The sequence below is a fragment of the Coccinella septempunctata genome, chromosome X (assembly GCF_907165205.1).
Source record: "Coccinella septempunctata chromosome X, icCocSept1.1, whole genome shotgun sequence".
NCBI lineage: Eukaryota > Metazoa > Arthropoda > Insecta > Coleoptera > Coccinellidae > Coccinella > Coccinella septempunctata.
In genome coordinates, this window is record NC_058198.1 from 13567375 (window position 1) to 13579118 (window position 11744).

At 38.6% G+C, this 11744-nt stretch overlaps 3 protein-coding genes across 4 annotated transcripts; all 3 read left to right on the forward strand.

The window, feature by feature from the left end:
- The first annotated feature begins 48 nt into the window (after positions 1-48).
- LOC123321867 lies at positions 49-1706 on the forward strand. The gene is made up of 5 exons (XM_044909652.1): positions 49-299; positions 360-454; positions 504-569; positions 622-891; positions 981-1706. The coding sequence occupies exons 1-5, from the start codon at positions 203-205 to the stop codon at positions 1311-1313; spliced, it is 861 nt and encodes a 286-aa protein (XP_044765587.1). The 5' UTR covers positions 49-202; the 3' UTR covers positions 1314-1706.
- Positions 1707-1863: 157 nt separating this feature from the next.
- LOC123321865 lies at positions 1864-3752 on the forward strand. Its single transcript, XM_044909650.1, has 3 exons — positions 1864-2577; positions 2631-2815; positions 2881-3752. The coding sequence occupies exons 1-3, from the start codon at positions 1898-1900 to the stop codon at positions 3165-3167; spliced, it is 1152 nt and encodes a 383-aa protein (XP_044765585.1). The 5' UTR covers positions 1864-1897; the 3' UTR covers positions 3168-3752.
- A 4874-nt stretch (positions 3753-8626) lies between these two features.
- Positions 8627-10858, forward strand: LOC123321864. 2 transcript variants are annotated; one of them, XM_044909648.1, is made up of 2 exons: positions 8627-10594; positions 10719-10858. In XM_044909648.1, the coding sequence occupies exons 1-2, from the start codon at positions 8675-8677 to the stop codon at positions 10821-10823; spliced, it is 2025 nt and encodes a 674-aa protein (XP_044765583.1). In that variant the 5' UTR covers positions 8627-8674; the 3' UTR covers positions 10824-10858. The 2 variants fall into 2 exon arrangements, with proteins under 2 accessions (XP_044765583.1, XP_044765584.1); XM_044909649.1 differs by having other exon boundaries at positions 10666-10726.
- The last annotated feature ends 886 nt before the right edge of the window (positions 10859-11744 follow it).

The window sequence follows — 11744 nt, forward strand, 5'->3', positions numbered from 1 at the left end:
ACAAAAACACACAGTACACACAGTTTGTCTATCTATATCTCTGCATTCTCTATATTCTGAGCAATTTCTGTTTTATTTCACCTGTTGAAATATGGAAAAATAATTCACACTTGCCTTTCATTTAAACTGTAATATTTAAGCTATTTTTCAGATTGAGCATAGGTGTAAGAAGAAGAAATAGGAGAATTTCTACGTTTTAACAATGTCCTCCAAAAATCGAAAATTCTTCAGATTAACTCGATGTCAGAAAATTATGGAATTAGCTGGAGCACCAAAATTTGAGACTGATGAATCAACAGGTATCTCAATTACGTAATAAAATCCTTCTCAAGAGTTTTTCTAACTTTCATTATTTTCAGTGACAAAAAAATATGATTTCAAGGATGACACCGAAGATCCCTGGTATAATTTCAGATTGTGGAGAAATGCCAAGAACGTTGGGAAAAAAAATGAGGTGAGTTATTATTGAATGTAAAATAATGAAATTTCACATAATATTATAGGTTTCCACCGAGATGTCCACGGAAAGAAAAGAAGAACCACAAGAAAAAGAATGTGACGCTGTTATGGTAGATAATTCAATATCCCTACTTTAATTTTTTCCAAGAAAATTTTTTTCAGTCTCCTTTGGAATCATCTTCCTTAACTTCTTCAAAATCATCATCAATTTATTCTTCAGATACAAGAAAATCACTTCAGTCATTTACGAAATCATCTAGGAAATCATCAGAATCTAGTTCAGACAATGAAAATTTGAATATTGAGGATAATATGGAACAGAGCCGTGTACAAACTGAAAGCGAAGGAGACATAGGAGATATCGAAAAATATTCAAATGAGGAATTTTGTGGCCCGAGTCGTGAAAAAAAGAGAACCCCAGTTTCGATATTGGTGAGTTACGTAGTCAGTGACAATAAGTCATATTATGTTGTATATTGTACTTCTCGTATTTAGTGGATTTTTGAAAATTGATATTACAGAATGGTGAATATTCAATTGAAATGAGTAGAAGAAAAAGTCGTGTATGGGATAAAAGGGATCGATGTATAATCTGTAATAACGATGTGACAAATTTTTCTAGACATATTTTTCGGAACCACTCCGAAGAGGAAAGTGTAAAACAAATTTTGAAATTTCCCAAAAATCATCCGAATAGAAAAAAATTGATTAGTTCCTTGAGAAAAGATGGAAACTTCAGTCTTTTGAAGGAAAATACTATAAGGGCTGTACAGAGACCCTCAACGATGACAGCCGGCAATCTAAATTTTTTCCCTGTAAATTCTGTAAAGGATTATATAAAAAGATATCTTTAAGAAGACATATTAAAATTTGTGGGATGCGGGGCGAGAGAATTAATAATGGAGTAAGATATTGCAATGAAGGATTAATGATGCTTGCATTTGATGAATCGAAGAAGAAATATTTGGATAGATTACGTTTGAAAAAAGAAGTTTTTGGCAGTATGCATGCCGATAGAATTGCTTTAGAAGGCATGAAAGATCCTATTGCTTGTCAATATGCTGAGAATTATTTGAATCAGCATAAAAGACCTCATATAAAACATCTAGTGAGTAATAAATTACGAGAATTAGGACGACTTTTGATTCAATTGAAAGATGTTTTCGAACTCAATTCCATTTTAGAAGCTCTGAAACCTGAACATTTCCATAAATTAGTTTCAGCTGCGAGAACAATAGCTGGATATAATGAGACTACTAAAAATTTTAAAGCACCTTCACTCGCCTTACATTTCAGAACAATATTAGTACAAGTTTGTTCGACAGCCGAATCCATGGTTCTTATGAAAAGTCCATTGATTAAAACTCATGACCAGGATAAAACATTGAAAGATATAAGAAATTTCAAAAGTTTAGTGGAATCCAATTGGAAATTTGAAATGGGTAGCTTAGCCCTTAAAGATTTAACTGAAAAACACTCAACAAATATGCAGAGACTCCCTCTCACCAAAGATCTCATTTTATTCAATAAGTATTGCTACGAAATTGCCGAACAAGCTAAAAATGACCTACAATCTGATAAAAGTAATCTGGCAGCTTTCAAACGTCTATCGGAAGCAGTATTGGTACTCACTATTTCTATTAATCGCAAGAGAGTGGGGGATGTTCAATACACCAAAGTTGATACATATAATAAAGATTTTGAATATAATGACTGTTTGGATATTTTAACAGAGTCTGAAAAAGAAATGACAAAATTCTTCAAAAGAATAGTAACTATTGGAAAAGGAAGCCGTGCTGTTCCGCTACTTTTCCCAAAGAAAATTCAATATTATATCGACATTTTACTACAAGTCCGAAAAGAAACAACCATAGTACCAAAGGAAAATCCCTATTTATTCGCATTGGCCGGAAGTCAATCAAAATGGATCGATGGACCGAGTACCTTAAGGAAGTATGCTCAATCATGCGGTGCCGAAAATCCAGAGACTCTCACATCTTCCCGACTCAGGAAACAAATTGCTACAGTTCTGCAAATTTTGAATTTGAGTGAAGTCGAAATGGAACAAATTGCGAAATTTATGGGTCATACTAAAAAAACACATGAAGAATTTTATAGGTTAGTTTGAAAAGGTATTTTTTTTCGTTTGATATAAGTAAATTTGATTTTAGGTTACCCCAAGAATTATTTCAAACATCGAAAGTGGCTAAATTACTTTTGATGACCATGGAAAAGGGTATAAGTACGGAAGAGCAGGGAAAGACAATAGATGAAATAGATTTTGAATTAGTAAATTGGAGGGAAGACGAAAAGGTTCCAACAAATCGTCATGAATCTTCACCAGAGCCTTCTCATGGTAAAAATAAGAAATTTCTTTCAGTATTATTGATAATTAGGTCAATTGTTAACTTTTTTTAACAGATTCTAGAGAAGAGATTCCAGAAAATTCAAATGAATCGAAAGTCATATTCCATAGTAATATTGTGGTAAGAGAATCCAAAAATGATGAAAGAAAATCTGTTCGAGGAGCATGGAATAAAACTCAAAAGGATATAATGCTTCAGTACTTCAAAAAACACATAAAGAACAAAATTCCACCAAGAAAGGGAGAGTGCTTAGAATTCAGGGAAAAAAATTTGGATAAATTTGAAAGTAAGAATTGGGTTCAGATTAAGACTTTCGTGTATAATACTTATAGGTTGACTTGAAACAGGTAACTATCGAAGTTTTTTTACATCTTTTCTTTTCTATCGCTTTCTCTTCCTATGACTACCTTCATCTTCCTACTGTACCTACCATGTTTGAAACCCAATTTAATTCTGAATTCCATTTCGTATGTCCATTCAAGAATGACATCCGAGTAGGCTTTGAAAGTCCAGACTATGGACATAGTCCAGACGCAGCTTAACTTGGGGTATCACCTTCCATAGCCACCCGAGATGTAAGTCGTACTTGAATGGACTATACATTCAGTTTTAATTATATAATTCTGGAATTAATGAGAATATGTTTCGAAAATTCATTTCGATTTGTTTTGAAAACTCTCACTCATTGATTTGTTGTGAATATAATTTCAAATTTTGTTGAATTTTTAATAATTTCACTTTGAGCATGTTTTTTCTTTGTACTACTTTCGAATTTGGACGTGATTGCTGTAAACAAAGTAGCAATATTAATTTTTTTCTGGCATTTTTGATATTTGATCATTCAAGTTGAGTTGAATCGAATATTGTAAAAAAATTCCATTTCTGCAAGATGAATATGTATTTCATTTGCCTTCTGTCAAGTTTTTCCATCAGAAAGTTAGATTTTGTATTTTATTTATGTTTGTTATTTTTTTCAATTAATTTCAGGTTTAATTTGTAATACTGTGAATCTATTGGCAATAAAAAGTTTTGTGAATGAATTTTTGTTAATTACTTATTCCTTATTATTCTGTAGATACCTAATAAACGCAAATTATCTCAAAAACCAATACTTAACTTGGAAACCAATCTGCAAATATTTTGATAAAAAAGTTTCAATCAGGGTTTAAATATTTTTTTTTCCGACTTCAGGAATTCTAACAAATATAGAAACAGAATAATTTGAATCTTTCTGATCATTTTCCCTTTGGAAATGAACAATTAAATAGCAATTCGTTTTATATGAACAATAATTTTTGAAAAAGTCAAGCTGAAATCGTGAAATCTCTAGTCTACACCCTACATAGTAGGTACTTCAAGTTGGACAATAATTAGAACCGAGATTCGAGATTAGAACCATATGAATCCAAAATGTCGCATCGTTTTTCGAATGAAAGATTGCAGATTGACTGATTTCGACTTCGAACGATCATGTACAGATTTGAAAAGATCGAATATGAGGAGGTTCATCTTCGACTTTCATTCTGTATTTGAATACACACTTGGACAGCTTTTATTGAATACTAGCTTCCCTTCCCTGCTTCACACGAGTGGTGAATGAAAAAGGTTTGACAACCCATCCTCGATTTCTTCTTCACGGAATTTTTTTTCCTTATCACTCAATTCCGTGAAACGTTGACAAATATGTGTTCGAGAATTAGTTCTGGCAATTGTCAAAATCCTCATGTCAGGGGTTGAGTGGAGTAGCTCATGCTAGACGTCATCCCTGGTGCATTTTTCCTCAATGAAGACACTATTATTATTAATTTACTCTATGATTGCTCGATGTGTTCAAGAAAAAAGGAAAGCGGACTTTTTCTGAAATATCCCTTTAGATAAACCTCGTCCTGACAATAACGAACAACAAAAAAGGATTATCCAAATTGATGCAGTCGTTTGAACATGATATGCTCACATAATATTCATAGATTCCCTTTTAAAAATGAGGTTGTTAACATTTCAATTCATCAAAAAAAAAAAATGAATATCTTTATGCCAGATGAATTTGAATTTAAATACGAAAAGCATTGAATAAGCCACATTTAGGAGCCTATGGTGTTTGTCATTTTTGAATTCAACTCAGACGTTTATTATTCATTGAAAAATAACATAATGATTCAATATTGACATTGAGTTTTATCTGGTACGGCAAATCACAGCTGCTAATACCGTTATCACATAACAAATCTTCGTCAGCAAATTTCGAATCCTTGTTACCAGGAATCCATACAGATCGTGCAACGCCGCTGGATCCCGGCCTTAACGCAAAATGTAAATATATACAACCTCGGTTCTCGACTTATTGGGAACATATCATCGGATCCGGTTCTGTACAACAAACTTCATATATATATAAAAACAAAATTAAGCCTACCCCTCGTCGTTCCCCCAATGTTAATTTATTTTTTCGATGATGGTGCAATGATTTTTTTTGAGATATCTGTGTTTTTTCTGCTGGATCTCGGGTAGGCCTTCATGTATAACGGATCTCGTGTAAATACAAATATGTGTATATATATATATATATATATATATATTTTTTTTTTTTAAGTAAAATTAGTCTCTCGGATTTTACTGATGATATTTTCGCGCCACCTCCGATCAGATATCAGCAGACGACCTGCATGTTTGTTATCGCGCTGGTAAAAAAAATAGTCAACCAGGGAAATCCCTTCCTGTCACAATTCAATTCATCCATCGATGGAAACTTGACATTGTTTACAAACATAAACGAAATCTCAAGGGTTCTGGTGTTGTGGTTGGTGAGAGACTTGTTCCAAGTAAGCTTATTTTGTTCAGGAAAGTGCGTGCTAAATTTAATACTTCCCCTTGCTGGACTTCTAGAGGTAACATTTTCCTCTCATATAAGAATAAAGTGAGAAAGATTATGTCTGAAAATGATCTAAAACAATTGAAATAATTAGGATTTAATTCGATGATAAATTTTCCGTGGTGCGGAGCTGCTCTTGAATTATTGGATTTTTGCATTTTTTTTTTGTAGTGAATCTGCTGTTCTATTTCGTCTTACTATAAGGTTCTTGTTCAATTTTATTCAGACTTTTCTTTTGTTGCTAAATCTATATACATAATCATATTTCTGCTCATAATTAGATTCGCTCTTTCGCCTGAAACGTAATTGATATATGTAATGTTAGAATTCTTGCATTTCTGATTAATAACCTAGGAGTTTCAATTCCTGTTTTCATTATCCGGTGATTCCTTTTTTTTTTCTCGTAGGAGATGCTTTTATTTGTGTAAGTTATGAATCACGAAGGAAGGGCTCTGCTGAGTATCGCTCATTCAAATGTACGCTCTCTGTTTCCTCATTTTGATGATGTTAAAGATCTCCTTATATCTAATGATTTCGATATTTTCGGCTTAACTGAAACCTGGTTGACTGATCTAATTTCAGACGACCTTCTTGCTATAGATGGTTTCAATTTTGTACGTACTGACAGAGGAAGTCGCGGGGGAGGAGTCGGCATCTACATTAAAAATACCTTAAGTTTTAAGATTTTAAAATTTTTCAAAATCTTTTTTAAAACATTAAAAATTTCTAAAAATTATTCACCTTGGCTAACCGATACTTTGCGGGATATGATCAAGACCAGAAACCAGTTACTATCTAAATTTAAGAGATCGGGAGAGATTTCCGACTGGAATATGTACAAACAGCTGAGAAATATTATCACTGCGGCTGTCAAAAAAGAAAAAAAGGCTTATTATAGCAAGTACATTAATTACAGCGGAAATCCCAAAACTACTTGGACACATCTGAAGAAAATGGGTATTGTTCAGCAAAAAAATAAAGTGCTCAGCGCTTCTCTTGTGACGAGGCAGATTTTGCCCCGCCACGAAAACGAAATTTCTTCACCTATACTTGTATAATAAGACCCATCAACCGAAATATTTTCGAAGAAAACCGTTATGTTATCATAGGGGGTCTTTACCGATTGATATTATGTCATTGTTTTCCACCGACCAGTCCCATATTTGTAGCGGAAACCGTATATGTCTTTTGTTTTCAGAATTCATATATTTTATAATTATTTCCGTTCAACCGTACATTTTCTGTGTCGAGAGCGGTCTTTCAACTTGTTCAGTTTTTCCTTCTCTTCAGTTGTTTCTGTTTCTTTCCGAGCCGGCTGATTGACCGATAGTGGGGCAGTTTTCCCGAGGAGTGGTACTTCTTCGAGCTCTGCGCGGAAGGTCAAGAGCGAAGTCAGTGGAGATCGAGCTGCCGAGGAAAGTGCGTAAGGTGTTATTACCGTGAGTTGGAAATTACGTCAAGAACTTTGAAACTTTAAGGCAAGTCACTTGTAGTATTATTGTTTCTTACGTGGTGCATACCTGAGGGCTATTTTCCGCTTTCTTTAGTCTGTTGGACTGGCTGAGAATACTTACTAACCGTTTGAACTTGATCTAGTGATCGTAGACTGAGTATAGTGCCGGCTTCCGCGTCCGTTATCCGACCGCCGTTGGGTCCCAGGAGGACTTGGTGTTCCTACCGTATTTTTGGTGCTTATTTTGTTAATAGATTGCCGACTTCCGACCGATCAAGTTACAGGTTGACAGTTCCTTCCGACCTGCTGTCTGACTGGCAGCCATTTTGAGGACCACAGAGGGAGATAGAGAGAGAGAGAGAGAGAGACAAGGAGAGAGAGACAGGGTGCACTGCCATTCGACTGAGACCAGCCACTGTACCGATTTCCGCCGACAGAAGGAGTGACTTGCCAGGATCTCAACAGACCGTAATTACCGTTTATTTTATCGTACTCCTCTGGAGTGACCGTACAAAATTTAACCATATTTACCGTCTATTTCAACCGTATTCTCCTGGAGAGACCGTGTTTCATCAGCCGCCCCCACACTGACCAGGACGCCGGTTGACATCAATATTTGTTGAGACTTGTACATTTCTGTATATAATTTAATCCAGTAGGAATAAAGGACTAAACATTTATTTTGTTGCCAGTTATTTTTGTCAGTGAGAGACAGTTCCCTAAATCAGTTAGAACTAGATTTTCGTCAGAAGAGGTAGGTACTCTTTTTGAACGATTAAAAACCGTCAGAAAGCAGAGACAAAGAAGACGCTACCACCCTAGTTTTCACTGCTACCCTTCTCCACTGATCATTCAAGTCTACCCGGGCTCTCTAATTTTTGGAGATTCTGTGAGAGACGTGGGGTTCCACTGATTGCCCCACTGGCGCCCGAGCAAAGGTAAGGAGCGTCCAGGGTGAGAGAAAAAGCCCATCACATCTGGCGCCCGAGCAGGGACTTCTGCTGTTCTGTGAGTAGTTCCTGTTACCGTAACCGTCCGTACCGTTTCTGAATTTTTTTTTTTCTTTTCGAACCAAAATACTCTACACTGGCAAATTGGTAACCGTTCTTTATTTCTTGTATATACCCATACAGTACATATTGTAAATATTTCTTCTGAGTTTCTGGTGCCGTAAAAATGGATGTCAACCGACTGAAAAGCGACGAACTTACGTGGGAGTTAGAGGCCAGAGGCTGCACCGTGGGACACACCGTTCAGGAGAAAAGAGCTCAACTGAGAAGGGCCATCCACTCCGACATACCGTGCATTCCAAGAGATGAAATTGACCAGGCACAGGAAATTGGTGTTTGTGGTGCCAAGTTGTTCGACTTGATGGGAGAGATATGTGAGTTCGATTTTAATAATAGAGACAATGAGTTGCAGCGCATTAGGAGCCGGCTACTGCACGTTCAAGGCCGACTGAGAAGTCTATCTCCGGAAGCTGTCAGTCTGCTTCACAAGAAAACCGAGCTGGAACACTCTCTGAAGATGGCTATGAGATTGCTGGAGAATACTCACTGGTTAGGTGGTATTCCAGGGAACCTGTCAGCCGGCACACCGTTGCTGATTGACAAGGAATTACCGGAGTTCGCATCTAGACTTGGTCCAGGTTTGATTCCGTGTTCAACAACCGTTGGAGATGCAGACTTGTTGAACTTGGGAGAAGAAGGTGACATATCCCGACCGACCACTCAGAATAATAGGCTGCAGCAAGACCGCCAAGAAGTTTGTAGGGTAATAAGTCAACAAATAGAACGTACTTTTTTGCAGAGTCGACCCTCATACAACCGACCGCCCGCCGATAACCTCCCATTTACCGTTGAACAATCTCTACCAACTGTCCAAACCGATGATGACCACAGACCGTTGATAACATCCCCTGAGTCCAGGCGATTATCGAGGGAGTTTGCCGAATCAACAAGGAGAGTTTCCTTTGCGTCATCTCCTACCGTAACCGCTGGGGTGAGAGAAGTAGGTAGCGAAGTCTCAACGGCCAAGGAAATCGAACTGACGACCGAAGATCCGTCGACGAAACCGCCGAAAACTACCAATTTTTCCGTTCCTACTATTCCTGTATGGAAATGGAGCCTGACATTTGATGGGTCGACCAGTGTGACCTCGTTCCTGGAAGAGGCTGAGTATCTTGCCGAGGCTAGAAAGGTGAGCCATGAACAGTTGTTTGAGTACATCTACGAGTTGCTACGTAAAGATGCGAGAGATTGGTACATCCCTCGAAGAGGCACATTCAGCGACTGGACAGATTTCAAAGACCAACTCCGAGAGGCCTTTCTTCCCCCTGATTACGAGGAGATTCTACTAGAGGAGATCAAGAAACGCACTCAAGGAACCGATGAACGACTCTTGTTGTATGTAACTCGAATGCAAAATCTGTTTCAGAAACTGACCGTAAAGCGACCGACCGAGGAAGAGCAGGTGAATATCATCAGACGACGTTTACTGCCAGAATTACAAACCGCCCTGGCCTTCCAACCGACTTCCACGATAGATGAACTGCTCCGAAAAGGAAAAACTTTCGAATTGGTCAAATGGCAAGCTGCTAACTATACTTCGCCACCGATACAAAAAGGTCTCATCAACGAACAGCATCTTACTTTCCGAAATCCCTCACCGAACGTCCAATCGATCGGAATGCACCTCAGCACACTGTCCGAACCGTCCGATAAACCGAAACTTGTCCAAAACTCTACAGCACGTCAGAGACAAGATGAACCGAAGAATACCGTCCGACCGCCAACCGAAACCCAGTGCTGGAGATGTGGTGGTAAGGGCCATCTACGAGTACAGTGTAAATCGAAACCGATACTTTTCTGCTCTCGATGTGGTAAGAAGGGTGTAATGTCCAGAGATTGTCAGTGTCCGTTACCGAGGAACTCCCCAAAGCCGGGGATCCGTCAGTTCCAATCAACTCCATCCCCTGTTATTCCGAAGAAAACCTTTTCTGATAACCGTCCTATAATTACTGTTCTTATAGGAGACAAGGAGTTCCAGGCACTATTGGACACCGGATCAACCAGGTCCTTCATCAGCAGTGAAGTGGCTGCTCACTGCAAGGCCGCTAGAATAAATCCGAATTATGTTAGGGACGTTACCACCACTGTCGCTAACGGAAGTTCTATCCCGATTGAGGAAGTGTACACAGCACAGGTTCAGGTTGGAGCCGAAAATATTGAGGCTACGTGGTTGTTAGTTTCAGATTTACCGATCAGTGTAGTACTGGGAATGGATGTACTGAGAGCACACGACTTCTCCATCAATCTCCAAACCGCCGAATGCTTTCTGAATGGCAGGTCTCTAAAGGACAAGCCCATGACGCAGGAAAAGCAGAATCAGAATCCGTTACCGTTACCGTTACCGACCGAAGGAACCATATGCCTGACCGAGGACAATGTAAGTTGCTCATGGTACAGGACGAAATTGGCAGAGGTAAAATCGAATCCTATAGCGTTTTCCGACTACAGGATTGTGTCAGGAAAATTATACCGCCATTTTTGCGATTCCGATGATTTTACAGAGCCAGAATTGGGAAATCCCTGGAAGTTATGTGTTCCGAAAGATGACCGAAGAGAAGTCCTTCTCGAAAACCACGACCGACCGACCGCTGGACACTTGGGAATAGCAGAAACGAAATTTCGCATAGCCCGCAGCTACTATTGGCCAGGAATGTTCCGAGAAATTGCCCAGTATGTCCGAAAATGTAGCAAGTGTCACCGATACAAGGTTCCACAGCAGAAACCGGCAAGGAATCATTCCTATGTGGTGGAAGAACCCTGTGAAAATGACAGATTCTCCAAAAGTATGGAATTTAGGCCCATGAGAACAACTGTCCAAAGAGGTGTGTACCAGGCTTCCAAGGAAGATGGAGTGAATTCCCAAAACAGGAGTCGACCGGAGACCCCAGAGCATTCTTGAACTTTGATAGGGAAATGCGTTCACCGAACGCCAAATTTTCTACCGAGATTGCTAACAAGGAGGGAAAAGATCACACCAAACCGGATACCGAACCGCAAGTTGCTTACCATGTAAATAACCGTAACCGATTTACCGAAACTTTTAAATTTGTCCGAACTAGATTAACACGAGCCTTCGTCCAGCAAAGTCACTATAACCTACGTAGTAAGGACTGGCGTCATAGGATTGGAGACCAAGTGTACCGAAGAGAGCATCCCTTGTCTTTAGCAGTAGAGGGAGTTGCCGCCAGATTTGCTCCGAAATACTCCGGACCGTATACCGTTGTAGACGTAGTCTCTCCTGTGGTGTATGACATCAAGGATGGCAGTGGTAAGGTTGTCAGACACATCCACATAAAGGACCTGAAATCCCCTCGGATGGAAAGGTATATACCGTTAAGAACCTGACCGAATAATTTTCCAATTTGAAAATCCGAGAAGGCTAAAAGTCTTCTTACCGAAATGGTGGATGCGCCAACCGAATGTTTTTAAATTACCGTTCGAATTCATCAGGTCATGAAATGACGCCGAGGTCAATAACCCCGCAGCTTTCAAAGGCTGAGACCGACATTTAGAGATACCGCAACGAT